At 37.3% G+C, this 22,514-nt stretch overlaps 1 protein-coding gene across 4 annotated transcripts in view; it reads left to right on the top strand.

Moving 5' to 3' along the window:
* The window catches only part of SEMA5A (semaphorin 5A), a 508,567-nt gene that overhangs the window by 286,327 nt on the left and 199,726 nt on the right, over positions 1-22,514 (top strand). For all 4 annotated transcript variants that reach the window (XM_034959729.2, XM_034959730.2, XM_034959727.2 and 1 more), the window contains exon 6: positions 17,901-17,963. In XM_034959729.2, coding sequence (XP_034815620.2) covers positions 17,901-17,963 — 63 coding nt within the window. The remainder of the gene's footprint in view (positions 1-17,900; positions 17,964-22,514) is intronic.

Genomic DNA, 22,514 nt, shown 5'->3' with positions numbered 1-22,514 from the left:
ATGGTGTTTGCTGACATAAAACAAGGTAATATTACCCAAGGAGGAAGGTAGAGTGGAAAGTGAAGGATCCGAAGCAGATGCCAGGGCCGTGCCACCATTGGAGGAAACACAGCTCAGTCTGCAAAAGGAGACTGAGAAGGAGCAGCTAGTGATGAGGAAGAAAACCTGGACAGGATGAGCCATGGGCAGAAGGTGGTCCCAGAAGGAATGCTTAGATTGTCAAATGCTATAATGGATACTTTGTTCTGTTCTTTAGGAAAAAGAGCTGTGGTGAATTGTTGTGATCCCCACTTCATGGTGATCAAGCCATATGTCTTTGTGTTAGGGTACATTGTTTCTCACGCTCAACAAAGCTATTTCACATGAGGGTCCTCATCCTTAATCATACCCATAATGTGGTCAGCACCTTGGTGTGGACCCTGCATGTTGACCAGCTATGACAAATGCAGATGGATGATTGTGTGAGCAATTGTAAGTGACGACTTCTTCCATTCCTTTCCCCTCAAAAGAACCAAAGTCAAAATAAACAAAACATCTGAGCCACACTTACATCATTGTATCTCCTTTGTTCCCAAGCAAAGACATACAAAAATCAAGATAAGGAATGTTTTGTCTTTACCTCCAAACTAACTTCTTTCCTGAACAGTAGAATAGTTTTTCATACTATCATCATTTGGATGGAACTCTTTAAACTGACCTCAGAGATCAGATTCATAACCTTTTGTCCAGAGCAATGGATGCCTTTGCTGGTTCCCCGTTCTCATTGATGGTCCCTAAATGTGTACCTATACTGTTCTGTCTAGTCTACAGCTTACAATGCATTCAGCCTTATTCAAGCTTATTGAATTCAGCCTCATTGCCTTATCACCACGGGCTTAAACTAGCTAATCTTCTTTTATTAATTGTATTCTATCCTCACATACATTCTATCCCTTTTTCCTCAAGTCATCCTTCTAAACTGCACATCTGATCACATTTGAATCTTAGCTCCTTTACTTGCTTTCTGGCCTTGGGCGGTTGTTTATAATGCTCTGTGTCCTCCATTCCTCCTGCCTCCTACTGTGGTTCATGGCTTAATATGTGTAAACTATGGCATTACCTTACTGCTTAAAACTCTTAAATTTAAAAAAAAAATCCTATTTTCAAACAATATCATGTATGAAACACCATGGTCTGACCTTTCCTGTTTTTCCAGCTTCAAGATCTGCTTATTCCTCAACATTCCTTGTGGGATTCAGCCATACACATTTCTTGCAGTTTCATGAATGTGAGATGATTTTCCACTTCTCACAGACTTTGCACATCCTGGTACCTGTTTTCAGCAAGCATACGTCTCTCTTATCTCTCAAGAACTTCTGTCTTCCCTTCATTCCTGCTCAGGTGGCTGCTGGGCTGGGCATCGCTGTGTAATCCTCCATCTTCTCTACAAACGTGTTTTTCTCTCTATGTTCTTACAGTATATACCTTTACTTCTCAACTTGTATTACAATTACTTTTTTTCTCTTGCCTTTACTAGGCTGAGAATTTCTAAAATACAGCAGGCTTTAGAAAAGCTCATATTATATCCCAAATTCTGTTACATAATAGGTGCTCAGTAAATATTATTTGAATACATTTACAAGTTCCACTGACTATGTAGGAATATTACTGGAGAGTTAACACTTCCTATTTTGTGGCATTTTCTTGGTAGAGAACCAATCAAGTGATTTTATATAGTTGATAATGTTTCTATTTCTGTTTTGTATGTTGTGAATCTATTGATATTAAACGTTACTGAACCTCAAGGAATGTCCTTAATGATGTTAGGCATGGAGGAGCAAAGTTAACTGTTTTATCTTAGGATGATCATGCTATAATAATTTTGTTTGTTATTCATGTAAAGGCAATATAGAAGCTACTTCCTAATGTTGAGTTTCTTTCTCTTGAGGCTCATCATTATTTAAAGGGAAAGTAGAGGCTGGTGTAGATGGCACAGGAAGGAATTATTTTGGTAATAACCAGACTCAGGTTTCTTGAAAAGATGCGATTTTGTACCACATTTGGACTAGTTACATTTGTATTTTTATAGGTTCTATTAAAATTGGTTAATGAAACACTATATGTTTGTTAAATCACCTGGATAGTGTATTAGTAGGAACATAAATCTAACAGATTATAATAATATTTGTCAAAACACCATAAGAGGTAGACCAATCAAAATGGTTATGAAGACTGATAAAGTCTTTGAATATGCAAATAAAATGATGAGCATATTGGGGCCAGAGATAGCTTCCAAAACCAGAAATCATTTCTAAATTAAAAAGCAATTCAATATTTTTAATTGCTGTTTGAATGTATGTGTATGTGGCTTGATTTTCACAGCTACAATAATCCTAAGAGAATAATTAAGAGACTTAATTATCCATCATCACAACCCATTAAATCAGCTGTCCTTGAGTAAAAACTTATATAGACATGTATGGAAGAAAGTTATCATACTTGGAAAAACAAAGAAGAAAAAATAGTTTTCTTAATTATTCAGCCTAATAAGAACTTGAAGCATTAGGAAATGAGGCAGACAACTCTGTTAGCATTACTTGTTTCAGACATATTAGAGCTCTTTTGGGGTATGATTGTCCTAGAAAGCACTAAATTTAAAATGCAGTACTTACCCATTGCCTGTGTGATAGCATAGGGAGGAATGTTTAGCTCTTCCATAAATTGTTGTGTTATTGTCAGCCCTGAGACCATTTAAGGAGACTCTAATGTGGTGGATACTCCAATTAGAGGAGAGTAGGGGGATAATGAGGCTGGGGATGAGGAAGAGCTGTGTTCTGGTAGGGAGCAGGTCAGAAAGCAGGGAGCTAGCCCATGCAAAAGGGTGAGAGCCCAAGAGTGCACTAGGCCCTCATCTTCATCTCTTCCATGGTTCTTCACACCTCCCCAGGGTGTCCCTGCTCTGAGCTGTATAAGAAAGGGCTTGGCCATTATATTCCATATGGGAAACTTGGAACCCATCTTTTACCATAAAGGAAGAATATGGAATCTTAGAATCTTAGATTGGAACTTCAAGTGCACTTTCTTGGCTGTGCTTGGATAATGGATGGATCTGTCCTACCATCTCCAGTACATAAGGCTTGATGACCTCCATGCTTACCAGCTTGCATAATGTCTCCATGGGATAGTTTTTGCTGTATTCTCCTAATTCAACGTATAAACTCGCTTTGGAAATATAACCCAGTTTGAATTTTCTATGTATAGTGTAAACCCACATATAATGTGTCAGATTATGGAACAATATCCATGTTTATCCACGCATGTTCTTTGTCTTGACCTCTGTTATTATTTCAAGTGGGTTTGGATAATTAGACAAAATTGCAGAATAATAAGACTATTCACAATTAAGTTTACTTTTGTGTTTTCCATGTACTTTCAGAGTTCAGATTGCAGGGTGGGAACAGGGGGAAGCTTTCGAATTGATGACTTTGTGAAATCAGCACTGAAATCATAACAACTGTGTTGAAATCTCAGTAGTGAAGATGTGGAGTAGTGTTATCTCTCCAGCCAAACCATTTCATTCCCCGCTTTTCCACCAAGGGCCTTTCAAAAGCATCACATTTTATTTTATCTGACAAGTTCAAAGCAAACAAAATCTGTCAATAGAACTCTGGTGAGACAGGAAGGAATTAGGAATCTGGGAGATCCTGCCAACTCCTTCACTGAAAGAAGAGTCCATGGCACGTGGGTTAAGATTGTGGACCCTGTAGCCAGCCAGGGTGGCCTGACTTCATAATCCCAGGCCATCCACTTGAAAGCTCAGTAATCTTTGGCAAGTTGTTAAGCTCCTTTCTACCTACTGTGTAAGATGAATGTAATACTGGTACCTATACCCTAGATTGTTGGGAGGGTAGAGTTAGTTATGATGGGCAGAAGAGTACCAGCCATCTTCCCCATCAGGAGTTGATTCATTCTCATCTCTGAGCATGGATGTGCTCCTTTGGACTAACTTTCCCAATATGTCTTGCCGGCAGCTCTTTTAGGCTGTTGTACTGTCACACATTGTCTGATTCCAGGATTCTGTTCTTGCTTTGCTCCTCTATTATAGTTACACTTGGAAACATTGTGTCCACTCCAGATTGATTGATGGCTTTCTGCCGTATACATTTACATATTGGTTCTGGTTAATCTCATAGTGCTGATCTAAATGTTGGTAGTCATGACTCATAGTCATAGTCAAAACTTGAGAAATCAGAGTCATACCTAAAGTATTTTTAGAAAATAGCATTGAATTTTTGCTGTTGATATTGTGAATTATAATTGAGACACAGTACAGCTGAAACTTTAGTGTGAATTCTAAAGTTGGCTGATTAAGGAAGAAATGCCCTCCCTCTTCTAGGTTGGAGACAGAATTAATATCAGCATTTAATAGCATGGCTCTTTTCAGAATTTTTCTCAGATGTGATGTCTAGCCCTTTTTCTGCTGTTAGATTACCATAGGCTGGGTAATTTATATAAAATATTAGGTTATTTGACTCATGGTTCTGGAGGCTGTGAGGTCCAAGAGTTTGGTGCCAGCTTCTGACTAGAGTCATCCTAGTATGGAAGGCATCATATGAAGAAAGCTCATGAGACAGAGGGAGAACACTAGCCCAAATTTATCCTTTTCTCAGAAACCCACTCCAGTTATAACTAACCAACTCCTGAGACGATGGCATTAGTCCCATTTAGTAGGACAGAGCTCTCAAGACCTAGTTGTCCCCTAAAGGTCTTACCTCTTAATACTTACAACAGCAATTAAATTTCAACGTAAATTTTGGTGGAGCATTAAAACCATAGCATGTGAAAATCTAAGAAAAATGTAATACTAATAGATATGAAAATCTTAATTTATTAGTCTATATTTCTTATGTTTTTCCACTTTCAAATTCCAACTTCTTTAGCTTTGCTAAATGTCTTGGAAGTCAAGAGTTGTAAGTTTTCTCTCATTTTGAAATTTATGTTTGTGTAATTTTTTATATCTTATTTGCTTGACTTAGGACACAGAATTCCAAACAAATAAATCATTATTGTATTACTTTGAAAAAGAAGTTCTTGTACTGAATTACTTTGAATTCCTACAGTTTTAAAGGTAACTTTCATGTGATTCATAAGATTTTCTTTGGTTGGTTTTCCATGTGTTTTAAAAATCCAGAATGTATTACCAATGAACTAAAGTGTGTTTGATTTAAAAGTGTGATGATCAAAACATTGTATGAATTCGGTCTTTTTTCTTGAACTACTTTGCTATTTTGGAAGGAGATTTACTGTCTTATTGTGTTTTCTTTAAACAGGATCGTGTAGGTAGTTTTATTTATCTAAGGTTAAAGTTACTTATGGGGGTGGAAAGAAAGCAGTTCAGAATTGTGTGTGGCATTCAGTCCAAACCCAGCTTAAGGAATGGGTGGGAATTAGTTTCATACTCTAGATTAGGCAGACTTGTGCTACTGCTGTCCACCCACACATCTACATGATCAAAAGACAGTGCCCTTCCCACTACTAAATTGCGGGTTACCTATCCCTTCTTCTATCCCTATTGTCCCTGCTAATTTCAAGTTCCCAATGCCTACCTGCTGGTTGCCTGCAATGACCTCTACATCACTCTCCTTGTATTCACCGCTACAGCCACACTGCATTCCAGGTCTTATACCCACAGAGAAGTCTTTCTCAACTACTCGTCTCTAACCATGCCAATATCTTGGTTAAAATTTTATTCATGGCTTTTCTTCAACTCATGAAAAATAAATCTAAACTAACTTCTTTTAGCATGGTTCAGGAGGCCTGTCCTGAGCTGCATATCAGCGTGTAGCCAGAGACCTCTCCAATCCCCACCCTGGGGTCCAGTTCTCCAGCTTAGATGTCCTTTCTTCCCATTTCAGGCCTTTGCACCGGCTTATTCATTTGCTTTTCTTGAACATCTACTCTTCCACTTATTCACTCACTGGTCAATTGCTTCAAGATCCAGCTCAAGCCTTGACCTCCCTAAGAAATGTTCCTTCATCCATCTCCAGATCCCTACATCTGGGTTGAGTGTTCCCCTTCAGGATGCCCAAGATCACAGCATGTTTTCCTTAAGAGCTCTTTGATATCAACAACTACATCTTTCATATATTTTGTAGGGCAGGAAGAAATAATTTTCCCTCTACTCTTCTAAATTCTCAGCTGGGCCCTTGTAACAAAAGACATATTAACAATAGAAAAACAAACAAGTTATAAAAATATGTTTATGTCTTACACACACGGGAGATACCCAGGGAAATGAGTCACTCTCAAAGAGATATCTTAGAATTCAAGCTTAAATACCATCTTCAGCTAGATTAAAGAAAGAAGTGTGTGGGAGAGGTAAGTAATGGCAACGTGACCAGAAATGGCATGGTTAGCCAGAGTAAGATTTGTTGTGCACATTTAAGTCAGTGGCTTCTCCATTGACTTATCTCCTGACTAGGATCATATTTCTCTTCCTGGTACAGTAGGGGAGACACCCTTACAAATAGAGATTTCCCTTATAGATGTAAGCTTACCTTACACAAAGACAATTTCTACTCTGTTTTCAGAGCTTCTCCTGTGTCTAGGCTTTCTCAAAATAATCAGCTCAAAATAATCCCATGACAAAGGCATATTTTGGGATGACATGTTCCGATTTCCTACAATGGACCTGGCCCAGATGTTTGGTAGATGGACACACAGATACTAACACATCCACCCCATACTCCTAAACTCGCTTGAGTGTGACTGTGTTCATGTGTGTAATTCATGTGTATGTATGTGTGTATTAGTTTTGTATGGCTGCTGTGACAAATTATCATGAACTTGGTGGGTTAGAGCAACAGAAATTTTTTCTCTCACAGTTCTGGAGGCTAGGAGTCCAAATTAATTCTTATGGGACTAAAATAAAGGGGTCCCCCGGGCCACACTTCCTCCAGAAGTTTGGGGGAAATAATTTGTTCTTTTTCTCTTTTGGCTTCGGGTGGCTGCCAGCCTCCTTGACTTGAGGCTCCTTCATCCCTATCTCTGCCTCCACGGTCACATTTCCTTCTCCTCTGTATGCTCTGCATCTTCCTCTGCCTGCTTCATATGAGAATGTTTTCAGTGATGTTGAGAATAATAGATTAATGTCTCCATCTCAAGATCCTTAATTTAATTATCTTCAGTCCTTTTCTTTTTTTTTTTTTTTTTTTTGCCATATGAGTTAACTTCACAGGTTGCAGAGATGGTGATGGATACCTTTTAAGGGACCAGTGTTCATCCTACTCCAATGCTCCACCCTCAGATATACACAAAGTTGTGTTTCAAGGCCCTAATTGGTGTAGGCAATTAATTTATTTCAAAATCAAATTCCTTTAGTAGGAAATTGAGTAAAGTTGTAACATTTGGCAATTAGTTGCCAACCCTGGCTAATCACATAACAAAAGGAATGATTTAAATAGATGGAAGGGAAGGAGTGCCTCATATTCTCTTCATTTTGTTGTAAAATTATAACAAAAGGCATCAATTTTCCATCAACATATCCCAGATGTTACAGACATTAAAAATTCACCAACTCTTATTCTCACACTTGAAATGCTTTTGGACTTTTTTCTTAGATGGAGCTCTTATCAAACATCTTAATAATAGTAATGACAATATTTTAGGACATCTCTGGCATGTAAATGAGCAAATTATAGAAGAGAGAAAAATGTTTGGAGAAATAAATGGCAAAACCACACAATTGCTGTTTAACGCTAAATTATTTATTTGATTTAATAAGTTTAAGCAGATATTCATTAAGTTATGTTTAACGCTAAATTATTTATTTGATTTAATAAGTTTAAGCAGATATTCATTAAGTTATTCAATATTAACTAGGACATGAATGTATCAGTCATGTTCACTAAGTGCTCATTTACCATTGTGATAATATAGTAAATAATGTGTTTCTTGAAGAGTATATTATCCTGTTACACATTTTATTTAAAATAAGAGTAAACAATGACTACCAAACTTACACTAGAAAACAAATTTTTGTGTTCATTTTTTTGTAGCTGAAAACAAAAGCTTATGGAAATAATGCTGAATAAGGTTCATAAGGAGGGTTTTGCATATATCTTGAGATCTGGAAAATAGATCAATATGTTCTCAAGCTGGAAGTAAAGTCAATCTTTGTTGACTTTGATAGGATGTATCTCAGGAAGCAAGCATTTTTAACTTGAATAATGAATAAATTCTGAGTCGTTCCATGAGTATAAAACAATTCCCCAGGAAACATTCATAATCTGGGTTTTGTAAGTGCTCCAGTGAGTCTAGTGCATAGATATTAACCCAGAACTCTAGAGAAAGTAATCAGGTATGAAGTGTTGTTTTCATGAAGCCAGTTTCAGAAGACTAGAAAAATAGAAAAGATTTATGGAGAAACTGAAAGCAAACATCCATATATTTACATCAATATTGGCTATTAGGCTGACAGTTCATACAGAATGTCTTCACTAAGATTTAGCCAGAATACACAATAATAGGACTCAAACCGATGATGCCAATATAGGTGGCTTTACATTTTAAGCAAGAGAAATCTAACACACAAAATCACAAATGGGATATTCCTCTTGAAAATATAAAAATATTTCATTCACATCAGTAAAATAAAATTCTAAGCCAAACAACAAAGAGTTGCGTGGTTTCTGCACCTTCATTTGCATTCATGCTGTGGTTGCTGGCGTCGTTTTCTACATCTGTTTCATGTTGCCTCAAAATAAAAAGATTGGTACTTCTTCTTACTTGCTACATGCAGTCCCTTTTGAACCCTTTAACTATATTCCCAGATGAAACCTTGGCATATAACTGTGAAATTTCTTTTTGTTTCAGGGACAGGATGGTTAATCTTCACTTTTACCAATAGTGCTAGAATATTATTGTCAGTAGTTAACTGGCATGTGAAAGGAAGATTTGGTCAAAGCCACACCACAAACTTAGCCTTGTAAAAGTATTTTCAAGGCAGGCTTCATTATATCAAGTTGTGTTTTCCTAGTGTTGGTCAAGGTTTTACAGAGAATCCCATGCCAACATGCTGCTTCTCATATTGTTTAAAAATTTATCTTGTGAATTCATATTGGTGTCCCATACAATGTTCAGATAGTCTTACTATGCTCACCTTGGTGTGACATTTTTCATAACTTTCTATAATCAACTTATTCCTTTTGGAATATCTCTACATATGCAGAATAAATGTTACATCAGATAAAACATCTAATTTTAATTTGCTTGTGATATATCTAATTGCTAGCAAACATTTCTGTTGAACAGTATACAGATATTGTGGTACTTGGAAGGCATCATCCGTGTGATGTAAGATATAATTGTATGTTGTAAAAGAGAGAAAATATAACATTAGATGCAATCAATTTTCCACCAAATGCATTTGGGAAATATTAAACTAGGCAAGCCAGTCCTTGGGAAGTCAATCCACTCCGATGTCAATACTTTTATCCCTGCTTGATTGACTTTGAATTGGGTTCCTTATACTAATACTTTTAGGAAATTCATGTATAAAAATAGCCATCCCTCCAGTGATTTGATTTTTTTCACTACATTTAGTCTTGCAAATTTGACGATGCACCATTTTTTAAACCAATCCTACTTGCCTTCATGAAAATAATTTCTGTAAAACCCTGCAACCAAGAAGTAAGGCTCTTATGAGCCTTACCTTAGGAATATTTTTGAAGTGCACCAGTCGTTTGATGCTTCAAGGCCTGACAATCATGGTTTTAAATTTTATACCAGATATTATAATGTCCTTGATACTGTTTTTCTTCTCTCTCTCTAATGTTCTTCTTTCAAAAGATCATCCCAGCAGGGTTCATTCGTGTTCAGGAGTAGGGTCATTGGAACTCATCTTCCATCACTTTGTTTTTCTCTGTCTGACCCCAGGTCCAGCCCCAAAATTTCTTATCAGATAAATTTGGTTCCTTAAAACAGTGACTTGCCAACTGTGTTACTCAGAACCCTCAGATTCTAGAGGTGCTTCTGAGATTTGAGATATTATATTGCTTTAATCCCATTATTTAAGAAACACTTATACCAAAAATGTATACCATGTACAGAATTTTAAGACTTTGGAATCCTTCACTCAGTAAATTAACTTTTACTGTGACATTACTTGGCTTACCTGGTTTATTATAGAGTATGGGATAAGGTGTCCTCTGTCATTTCAATTTATACTGCAAATTTACTGAGATTCAAAGTGGTCTTATTTATAACTATTAAGTTTTATAAATTTGTGTTTTCTTCAAAAGCAGGCAACCAAAACAAAATACAGAAATGCTTGGATACCGAGGGTGTTATGACTCAGCAGTCACTTAGCCTCACATTTTTCTAATGACTTAGTATAATTTTGCACTTAAAGCATGACTTTGACATAATATGGTAGTCCCTCTCTTATCTACGGGAGATATGTTCCAAGACCCCCAGGGAATGCCTGAACCTTCTGATAGTACTGAACACTGTGTGTGCTATGTTTTTTTGATCTGATAACTGAGAGGGCTCCTAAGTGACTAACAGGCAGGGAACATAGACATGTGAATACTCTAGACAAAGGAATCCTTCATTTCCCCAGGCGGGATGGAGCAGGGTGGCTTGAGATTTCACCATGCTACTCAGAATGGTCCACAATTTAAAACTTAGGGATTGTTTGTTTCTGGAATGTTCCATTTCATATTTTTGAACTTCAGTTGACTGCAGTATCAAGAAGTAAAACTGCAGAGAAGGGGAATACTATACCACTTTTATCTCCTTTTGTTTGAGATTAGGCTGAAGACGTTACTTAAAAAAACGTTGTCTACTGCTGAAAAAGTAGTAAAATCTTTGTTCTGATCCTTCCCTTTCTGTCTTCCCAGAGCGGATGCATTCATATTCTTCTTCCCAGTGTCAGGGCAAATTGAAGTGTGGAAGAGAAATTCTTGTGGGATGTTTTTGCCACAGAGGTGCAACACGTGGTAGGCTCACCCAACCAGCTCAAGGGCTGCCAAGCCTCATGTGCCCATTCTACAAGGGGTCTCTAGAAGGACCCCTGAGCGACTTCCAAAGGCATGGGTGCAGGGCATTCTATTAACATATCCATTAATTTGTTTAACAGCTAGATATTGAGTGCTTGTGTTTGTGGCACTGTCCTAGGTGCTGCAGATACAGATGTGTACCAAGCAGCCAAGCTGCCTGCCCAAGTGCAGTTTGCTTTCTAGTGAGAAAGGCGGAGGCAAATGGCAGTTTCACATATACATATATGGCTACATAGGGTCCAGCGAGGAGCTCACACTTGAACGAAGGTATGTAGGAGGCAAAGCCATTACCTAGGTGGGCATCTGGAGGAAAGTATTCCAGGTAGTGGGGCCATAGGGCCCCAGTCCACAGGCCATAGGGAATGTGTCTGCTTTGTTCAGAGACCATGCTGAGAAACCCATGCCACCTGTAAAAGAATGGGGTGGGGGCACTAGGAAATAAGTACCTGGACATGGCAGAATTTTCTAGATGACTTTGGCTCTTAATCTAGGAGGTGTGGGAAGCCCCGGTAGGGCTTAGTAGAAGTGATGGGTCTTCAGACTGAATTTTGAAAGCAGGACATTACTGATGTGTCAAGAACAAACTGTGTTCTTATACAGAAGATGTTTAATTTCACAAAACCAACCCAAGATTCTTATATCATACCCTGGCTGCACCTTTCTTGACTTTAGAGTTTCATTAGGCAAATCATGGTCCTTTTAAAATCGATTCTAGGGCTGTGAATGGGCCCAGAGGCTTTAGACATGAATACATTCTATGACAAGGGAATCAATGGCTTTTTTGATTAATATTTACTGAATGCCAACAGCTCTGAACTTAGACATGCACAAATTTCTCTGCTTCAGATATATATTTTTCTAAATTACGGGGTGGAAAACAAAGAAACTGTAAAAATCAGGTAAGAAGGGGCACTTAATTTGGCAATTTAAATAGTAGGAGAGTAGTTCAGATAACAGGCTCCAGATCCAAGTTACAAAGTGCCAATCCTGGGGCTGCCACTTAATACTTTGTGGCCTTTGGCAAGTTATTTACCCTAAGTCCTCATCCAAAATCTTATTATAATAGTAACTCTCACATTAAACGAGGTAAATGTATAGAAAGCATTTAGCACTGTAGCTAGCATATCACACGTTTAATAAATTGTTACCATTATTTTGCTTGAGAATTGGCAACTAATTTGTGGCAAAGCAATGACCCTAATTTGTGACTATGAATTGTTTCTCCAAATCTCTTATGCCACGCTGTTTGTACTGGGTTGTAGAGTATCACCCCAAAACTCATGTCCACGCAGATTGTCAGAATATGACCTTATTTGAAAAAAGAGTCTTTCTAGATGTCATTAGTTAAGATGAGCTCATTGCTGGAATACAGTGGGCCTTAATCCAGTGGCCAGTGTCCTTATAAGAAGAGGAACATTTGGACAAAGAAAAACACAAGGAGAACACCATGCGATGAGTGAGGCAGAGATTGCAGTGATGCCCTGTAAGCCAAGTCGTACCACAGGTCAGCGGCAGACCCCAGGGGCTGGGAAAGGGGCCCAGACAGATTGTCCCTCAAAGTTTTCAGTCGGATTCAACCCTGCCAACGAGCCTCCAGAACTGTAAGAATAAATTTCTGTCCTTAAAGCCACCTGGTTTATGATAGTTTCTCACAACAGCTCTAGGGAATGAATACATTGTCGACTCCCAATTAGAAAACAGAACACCCAGTGAGCATTCAACAGGCTGGGAGCACCACTCTGCAGTTCCTTATCAATGTAAGTTTAATGTGGTGTTATTATGTGAAAGAAAATCTTGGGCATTAGCATAAGGGCTTTAAAAATTATTATAACACATTTTCATAGGTATTTCTAAAGTTAAGATATTTCTTCTAATTTTAGATGATGGCAGTGTATGAGAATCAAAAAATAGTGGGATGATATGACTCTAATGCTATTCCAGTCTTTTTTAAGTTAATTTCTAAATTTTGAAATTGATCATTTAAAAAAAATTTATTTTCCCATATGTTATTGGGGTAGAGAAGGTATGTGGTTACATGAGTAAGTTCTTCAGTGGAGATTTGTGAGATTCTGGTGCACCCATCGCCCGAGCAGTATACACTGCACCACGTTGGTTGTCTTTTATGCCTTGCCCCGCTCCCACTCTTCCCCATAAGTCCTCAAAGTCTAGTGTATCATTCTTTTGCCTTTGCATACTCATAGCTTAGCTCCCACATATCAGTGAGAACATAAGATGTTTGGCTAGTCTTTTGATTTTGAGGTTATAATTGTACTTGCTTGTATTTGACATGGACGGAAATGAAAGTATACTGAAAATTAATATGAAAAAATAACAAACACATTGAATATCCACTAGGAAGTAAAGGCAGAGGAACATCGAACAAATCCTTCCAAATTGACTGAAATATTTACTGCCTTTTTTCGTTCAATGAACACCATTCTAGCTCAAGTGACACTTGTGTGACCCTGACACGTGTGACCATGAAGGTATTATAATTAGCAAAGATGTCCTCTCTCAAAGTTACTGTTATAGATTGACATTTTATTCAAGTCAAATCACAGTTGTTTCTAGTTCCAACTCATTTGCATTTGTTTCAGTTTTGAACAAAGATATAGTCTTGCATACCCTGACGATTTGTTTATAATTGCCATGGCAATGTAACATTTCCCAGCGCATCGCAGAATACATGACATAAGAATATGAATGTAAACATATGAAAAAAGAAAGCCCTCAGGTGGTTGTTAATTTCTGGCGTTGTGTAATTAAACTAGTTTTGTTTAATGTTATCTTTTGCCAGTATCTAATTAGCAAAGCCATCTGCTGAAAGAGTAGTAGCCCATTTGCCTAGAATGTTGTTCTCTTCATTTTTATGAAGTGTCTGCCTTTGCTGGTCCCTATCTAATTAACTTATCTGGCGGTGGAGTGTGATAATACACAGCTTTGTTTATATACTTCTGAGAACTGTGGATTTATATGTATGTAACACATACATAAAAAGAGCCAATCTCTTTTTCTTTTCTCCATCTGATTTACTCTTGAGATCACAGCTCCATTTATCCTAACCATAGTAGGTCTGTGTGCAACACGGTCCAATGGATGCTGTACCTTGAAACAATGGGGGCTTCGTTGCATCCCCAGGATTTATGCAGATATAAAATGGGTTTTCCATAAGCCTCTTCTTTTCTTTTTTTGTAGCTCTCTTTGTATGTTTGTCACATCCTGAAAGCTAATGATATTATAAGTTAGACTGTGTCACTGGACCTGAGATTAACGTACATATGGCTACTATAACAATGAAAATGAACACTGTTGACTCCTCAGATTTAACATAATTCTGCCTAGGCTGATGGAATACACTTATGCTGTATTGTAAATTAATATCTGATGTGTATCTCTATGTCTGTTTTTCCTTCTGTCAATCACATAGAAGAGTGTCTTCCATTTGGTAGGTACTTAATGAATATTTGTTAAATAAAGGATATAATTAATGTATTTGCATAAAGCAAAACTTCTGTGAGTTGTTCCTTAGTACAGGTATTATTTGTATGTATTTACAGAAAAAAACTTACTACAAACAGGAATCGTTGTGTCTTTTAAAATGTAGGTGTTTCAAACTCACTGCCTACTGTATCTAATCTTTGAATATTCAAGTAAACACAATATTACTGCTATATGTCTGCTGCTGAAATATATAATGCAGTCAAAGTATTGAATAGCCTAGAGTAGAAATATTTCTTTTCTCTACTGGGCTATCCTGAAATAGAAAAAGACAAAAGATGACAAAAATTCAATATTTTTAAAAGAGAGACTCAGGAAATGAGACTATGAATGTTGGATTGAGATCTGAAATGTAGAATGCTTTAGTGCTTGTTTTGACTATTGTAAAGATCGGTTTGGGTTAGTGGAAAAACGTCTTTTGAATACAAGTGGACACGTGGCTTCTCAAATCAGTAGTGAGACTTGTTCTATAATCACGATACATGAAATAATAAAAATTTTCACTGAGAAATGAAAGAGAAGGCTTGATTAAAAGGTATTTAGTTCATTAGAATGGATCTAGAAGAATAAGGAAGTTGTGACCAGGTTAAACAAACAGCCTAATTTCAAACAGAAAAATGCGTCACTGTGAGAAATAAGATCCCATAGAGAGGAGGTACATTGATACTCTTATTTGTCTCTGATGGAGTTTTTTTTTTAATTTCATGTCTGTCAAGTGATGAAATAGGCAAAGTCTAGCTGACCTAGTGAATAGGAGGACACTATGGGATGAATTTGGAGCATCCCATTCTAGTCTAATCTGGAAAAGCCACTTTTCTCCATTCTATTCCTTTTCGAATTCTGTGCTATCCAATAATATGTATATATTCCTGCTGTCTTCTGGAATAAGTAAAGTTCCATTCTTAATATAAAATTTCCCTTTATCCTGTTCTCTATTCAGGTAGAAAGTGAACAGAAAAGCTGTACAATCATGGTCTTTAATTAATTCTGGATTTGAATATTACAGGCAAGCTAGTGAGGCTGTAATAAAATGCCTTAGGAAATTAATTTTTTTTTCTTTCTAATCACTATCTTCAGAAAATCTGTAAGATTTGTCATATTTATTATTGGTCTAATAAACTTGTAAGAGCAGTTGCTATTTTTTGGTATGCTGGATAAAAATAATGAAATATTTTTTAAAACTCTCACATTCTTTCTTCTCTTATTTTCCCTTTCAATCTTTGGCCAATATTTATCTTGAAAATGCAAAGGCTATTTGGGCATTAGGTAGACTTGTGAAGCTGTTTGTTTGCCATTTCAGCCGCAGGATCTGAACAATTTTGATGGCATTTGGTAAATATTCTTCTCCCTTAGCCCTGGGACTAATCCTTCTCTTCATAGCTTTCATGTTTATAGAAGAGAACATTATTATTTAACTTTTAACAAAATCACTAGACCAATGAAAGCCACTGTGAATGACTCTTTATCTAAAGTATTTCACTGTATAGTTTTCCTAGTAATTGTATAACACCAGTTCCTCTTGGTGACATGTAATACTAAAACCTCTGGCAATACACAAAGTTATAATGAGGTTTACTCTGCTGAAAGAATATATCATATTCTTTCAATCATCAATACTGTTTTAATCAATCCTCAATACTGTTTTAAGTTTAAGTAAAGGCCAAGACGTGGATATCTACTTAAATACAAAAAAACTGAGTAATATTTTGTAAAGAGATCTAAGAAAGGAATATACTAAAGGTCAAATCAGATGAACAACAACACATTTATTTTCATTTATTTTATCTGTACTTCATGGGGATATAGTTATGCAACTGTATGGGAGGCTGTTTTCTCTGGAGGTGTCATTGCTTTTCATGAAAATATTTGTCATCCTGGTATGGAATTCAAGTCATGTGTTTGCACCAGATGCTGACTAGCTGTGACTGTATTGTTACCATCAAACATTATGAGCAGGGAAACAGCACAGAAGGAATTAACAAATTCTCTTATCAGATGTTGACACTGACAAAAATCTTCAAGTCTGCACAAGGGAAAACAGTTATAGCATTGTTTTGGTTTCAGAGACACTGAAGTGGTTCTCTCTAGAATACTTTTCTTATGGACTCATATTTGCCAAGTAACATGAATTATACAAGATGCAGTGTTTTATGATTTAATCTCTGTTATGTAACATTCTTTGGAAGGCAGAAGATATTAGAGAATGGTGTTAGCCTGACTTTGTTATTCTCCCAAGTTTGGATAATTAGAAAGAAAACATTTCTTACTAAAAAATAAGGGTGAAGCCATTATTTTCCTTCATATGATTTGACACTAGGTTGCTTTTGGTTTAGTTTATTGTTTGACATTAGTCCAAATTAACAGAAAAAAGTCTCTATCTCAAAATGTCTTTCTGTTAATGATTGAATTACTGCACATCCCTGTTCCTTCAGAAATCCAATTTTAATAGTAAAATAGAAAATAGTAATTGTGATAACAGGTATGGAGAATGAAAATAATATTTTTACCCTATAAAAGTTCACACTCTATACAATGATAGAAAAGAGAAAAAAAAAAAGCCCAGATGCCTCAATTTGCGCAAAAAACTATTCACGAGAGCTAGGCCATGGATGTCTGTAGGCATCCTTTCTGTAAAGCAAGCCCTGTCTGTTTTCTTCACTAATCACACATTTCATTTGTGAGTTAGCATCAGATGTGAAAGCACACATAGCAAATTAATCAGCATAAGTGAGATTTGGAAATTCTGAGAAAAAATATTTAAAAGCTGTGGCTCTAAACATTTAGTCAGAGCTAATAATAGTATGAAAATGACTGCTGTTGGGGAAAAATCCTAGCTATGTTCTTTGCATGAGCTATCTATTGATTGATTAGCATTTACAGGTGTATCTTGGTAGTAAGGATATGCAAAATCATCCTTCATTATCTATGAATATTGATAAATGACATTATTTGAATAAAATAAAAATGTTAAAATTAATATTTAAATTATCTTGTCTCAAGGCCTCTCCTTTAAGCCTCGTCTGGGTCTATTCCATAGTTTCACTGAAGTGATCATTTCTACTATCAGTGCTATAGTCACCAACTCATTGTTCCTTTCTAACAGTGACTAGATCTAAGCATCACATCATTACTTCCTAAAAGCAAATAGTAAGGGGGAAGGTCCTTATGCTTCGATATTAGAGCTAAATCTAAGCCCATGACTAAATTTCATGTATTTGGTGTAAATTATATGAGTATGAAAATGTTGGTGCCAGGATGCAGCCATATTTCCTAATCTGGTTACCAGTGCCTTGTTACCTTGTTTATATTTTCCCTTTTATTCAGTCAAAACCATGACTGCTATTGTTTTGGTGTTTTCTACAGGCTGTGGAATGGGAGTGTGATGAAGCTACCAAAAAGGCCTGTTACAGCAAAGGCAAATCAAAGGTAAGAAGAATGCAATTATGAGCAGCCATCACCCTGTTTTGAAGGACTCTACACTATATAAAGCATGTTGATATGAAGAGTATTCCTGATTACGATGCCATGTAAAGTGAAAAAAGCAAGATTCAAAATATGTATATGGTAGATTCTCAAGTTTTTAATACTAAATTAAAATTAACCCCAGCAATCAATCATTTCCAAAAAGGATTCAGAACATAAGAAGATCAGAGCTAATTTGCCCTTTCTGTCATTAGACTAAGATAAGAAATTAATTGATTGATAGCCCTGGAAAAAATATGGGCCTGAATTTTTAAGATATTTTAAATTCTTCCTTTCTTACTTTACAGCTAAATCTAGAAAGTAATGATATGACAAATAAATTTATTACATAAAATATTATTTGTGATAGATTCTTTATAATTTATCTTAACATATTCTTTATAATAAACTCTCTTTTCATACTAAAATCTACATCCCATATTCCTATAGAATGTGCAGTTTATAGCTAAGGTTGGAAAAGTGTTTCTTGAGCAATTGTACATGTTGCAGGCTTCTTTCAAATGTTTCTCTGGCTCAAAAAGATGCATGATTCTTTGCCTTTCCAGGAAGACTATGTGTCTTTGAGAAAATTATTCATGATCAACTTGAGGAAATTCTTCTGCAGCTTGTGCACAGGCTCACTGTGTCTTATTCTGTTAGTGATCTTCTTACATTATATTGGAGCACAGACTTCCAATGGTGAATTATGCTTTGGGTTACAGAAGACAGCAGTTATACACAGAATAGAAAAGAGGGCTTGCTATGCAGAGTTGGTCCTAGGACCAATTGTTTGGGGAAAAAAATATAGCAAATGCAGAGAGCACTGGCAAAAGATCCTCCCCCTTCTGTATTTATAAAAGAGTGTTATGTACCTTTTTTTTTTTTACCCAATTTCATTGTCCGCTTCCCTGCCCTTTAACTGAATAGCTGTGGGAGTCAGACACTGAGGCAGGTGTCAGCCAGCTTAGTTATGGGGTTTCCCAACCCTGAATAAAGGAGTAGGAAGAAGAGAAGGAGGAAAATGCAGTCTTAGCCAGGGAAACACTTGGAGACAAGGGGGAAATAAAGCAGGAATTGATGAAGGGTATTTTCTGGAAGATATTTAACCACAGAAAAGGCCTCTGAGTTAAATCATCAGAGATATAAGGAGATTTAAAGGTACTCCAATTGTCAAAGAATTCGAATCTGATATCTTCAAATGCTCCCCAAAATAAATAAATAATATAAAGCCCACACATCGGGGACCCCTATAACCTTCTTGTTGAGTTTGTAGAAATGATGTATAGGACTTTTGAAGAGGTGATTTCTAAATAGTTTCCTTTTTCCTCCCTGTGGTGTTTGAGTCTCAATGTGGGGGTTGTGTGGCTCGGCCCTCGGCCCCACTTCACTGGTCAGAGCACAGTCCTTTAAATAAGACCACTTGTGCCAAGGAATGAGATGGGACCTGGAGTCAGACTTACATGAAGTGAGGGGTGGAAAGATGGCTTTCTTTATTTCAACTAGTAAGATTCACTGATGCAAGCACCACTGTTCCATGCTCTCAAGGCCTGCAGTGGGCCTTGCCTGGGGATATCAATGCCTCCCAGGGGGTGCTCTGTGTGATGCCTGATATGGTTTGGCTGTGTCCCCACCAAACTCCATCTTGAATTGTAGCTTCCATAATTCCCATGTGTGCTAGAAGAGACCTGGGGGAAGGTAATTGAATTGTGGGGGTGGGGCTTCCCTGTGCTGTTCTCATGATACTGAATAAGTCTCACAAGATCTGATGGTTTTTAAAGGGGAGTTCCCCTGCACAAGCTCTCTTGCCTGCTGCCATGTAAGACGTGTCTTGCTTCCCCTTCATTTGCTGCTATGATTGTGTGGACTCCCCAGTCATGTGGAACTATGAGTCCATTAAGCCTCTTTCCTTTAAAATTACCCAGTCTCAGGTATTAGCAGTGTGAGAACAGACTAATACAGTGACCTAGCTCTCCCTCTTGCTTTTTCTCAACTCTTTCTTCTTGTCTTTATCTTCCTTCTGGTACTTTGACTCTTTCATCTCCTCTTTTTCTTTCTTTCTCGGTCTCATGGGCACATCAATAAGCACTATTCAGATTTGAGCAACCTAATAGCAGATATTGTTGATGCACACTTGTCACAGTGTCTGTTCTGAAAATGTTTAGCTGATAGCCCAGACCTGATGGGCACCCCCCTCCTTCCCTCTCCCAGGTCCCAGTGCTGTTTCGTCGTCCAATCTTAACACTCCCAGCCCACGGTGAGCGTTTAAAGATGTTCCACTGAATGAGTGAATGAACATGAGAAGCCCATACCAGGGCAGTGAACTTTAATTTAGGGTTTCTCATCTTCATCATTATTGATATTTGGGGCCAGATTGTTCTTTGACATGGCAGCTATTCCGTACATGGCAGGAAACACATTGCCAGACATTGACCTGGTCGGGAATCCCTGCTTTAATTTCCAAAATGGTAAATTTATTTGTCACTTTTGCATTGTTTATTTTGATTTTTATGCTCCCTAGAGTCCTCTCATATTTCATCTTGATTACATGTATATATTTGTTACAAAGACGTTTAAAAATTAACAGTTAACTCCCTTCCCCTCTATGAGCTTCAGTCTCCTTATACTCCTTGTCCTACTAAAGCAAAGCATCAGATTCCATCATGTAGCGAGGGGTTTTTCCTCCTCATAGTCTGGAAGTCCATAATTTACAAAGAATCTATGTGGTTGCCTTTTGCTAATAGATTATTTCTACTTGGGGCGAAAAATTGCTTCTGCTGAAGAAGAACTAGCCCACGTTTTGCCTTAAGCCATGATCATTGGTTGTTTGGTGCTTAGAACTTAAGTAAATTGAACCCGGAGAACTATTAGGAAAAGGCCATCTTTTGGGACCGATAGGTAATATACCCTCAATTCACGGAGGAGACCAATCGTTACTACACTTAATTGAATTTTCTGGATACACAGAAAGCAAATGAGGGAAACAAATATTTTCAAGTAAAATCAAACCTTTATGTTTCACGTGCTTTGGGTTTTAATGGATTAAAAATAATGGGAAATCTTAGTACTTATTAGTTGACTCAAACTGCATTTGTGAATGGATTTTTTAACACTAATATAGTAAGACAGATGAAGATGAGTGTCAAGCACCATGTACTCTGAGAAAGATAAATCACACGTTCTTTTAGGTTGCCTTAAGTATATTGATAAATTCACAGAGAGTTTAAATAACTTCTGTTGCTTCGAAGTACAGCTCAGTTTATGTAGCAGAACTGTGTGCATTGGAAATTCCTGTGTACAAAAATGATACAGTAGCTTTACAAACATGTTGGTCTAGACAGCACTGGGCTGGTTCATGGGTGGTGAGAGGAGAGGGCTCTTCATCCACCTTTATAAGTTCCTCTTTCTTATTTGGCATCTCTCTTGCTTTCTTAACATAGTAACTGAACAATGACCATGATGTGACCAAGCTGGCTGACCAAGCCCAGCTCCTGGGACAGAGAAGGGAAAGAAACAAGGCAGCCCCTATGAACAGGGGCAACTGGACCAAATGCAGCCTCCGAAGGACTGCCCCCTGAACTCAGAATTCAGACAACCCACATTTCCCCATTTTGACAGTTCCTAGGAGCCAATTCAGAGAACATTCTCACAGTCAATTTGACTGATAGGTAACGTCTCTTTGGGTGAATGGAATGAAGACTTTTCTTAGTGGTCATGAGCTTAGAAGGCTAATTCAGCTGTTTTGTAGTTTTGCTTGTGCTGAAGTTCTTAGAGAACAGAATTACAAAGTTTCCCTTCTCCCTGAAATAAAAAGAATAATGCAAAATGTGACATCTCAAAAATGAGAAGAATGCCAGCAATTTAAACTGAAGTTGTTTTTTTCCTACTCTGAGAAAAGTGGTCTGTGCTTCCGCACATAATGCATTTAGCTGCCGAGCCAAGCTGGAATGCATGCATGGAAGGAGGTGGCTGGGTCTGCAGGGAGGACACTGCCTGTGCCCACTTGCTGTTCTGATGGGAGCATTCCTCAGCTTGCTGCAGAGCGGAGGAGAGTAGAGATGATGGATTTCCCCTTGTTTCCCTGGGATGTCTGTATCCAGACACAGATATGATTTCACATATAATCCATTAAAAGTACAATTTAGGGAATTAGGGTCAAGAGAAGTTATCCAGATTTTTTATTTGGGCCAGGTTTGAAAAGAAGGTAGGTACTGAAGCTGCCAAGCCCTTGTAAAGTTTGAGTTCTATTTTATTTAGAAAATGTTCGGCTCCCTTGGGAAAGAGGGAGTGCCTTTGCCTGCAATGGCTTAAATATTCCATGGGAAAAAAAAAAGTGGGCGTGGGGAATCTGTTTTTATGGACCCAAAAACTTATAATAAAACCTGTTGTATTTAGTTCTTCTGGACATAGCATTATAGAAACTGAATTCTATAACTACTTAAGTATCTTTTACACAAATATTATTTTAAACACAAATAGTCAATTCTCTCACGACCTAACAAGAGTTCCTTGTGTGTG

This window comes from Pan paniscus, chromosome 4, assembly GCF_029289425.2.
Source record: "Pan paniscus chromosome 4, NHGRI_mPanPan1-v2.0_pri, whole genome shotgun sequence".
Lineage (NCBI taxonomy): Eukaryota > Metazoa > Chordata > Mammalia > Primates > Hominidae > Pan > Pan paniscus.
Note: the sequence above shows the minus strand (reverse complement) of the source record. Positions and strands in the feature narration are given on the sequence as shown.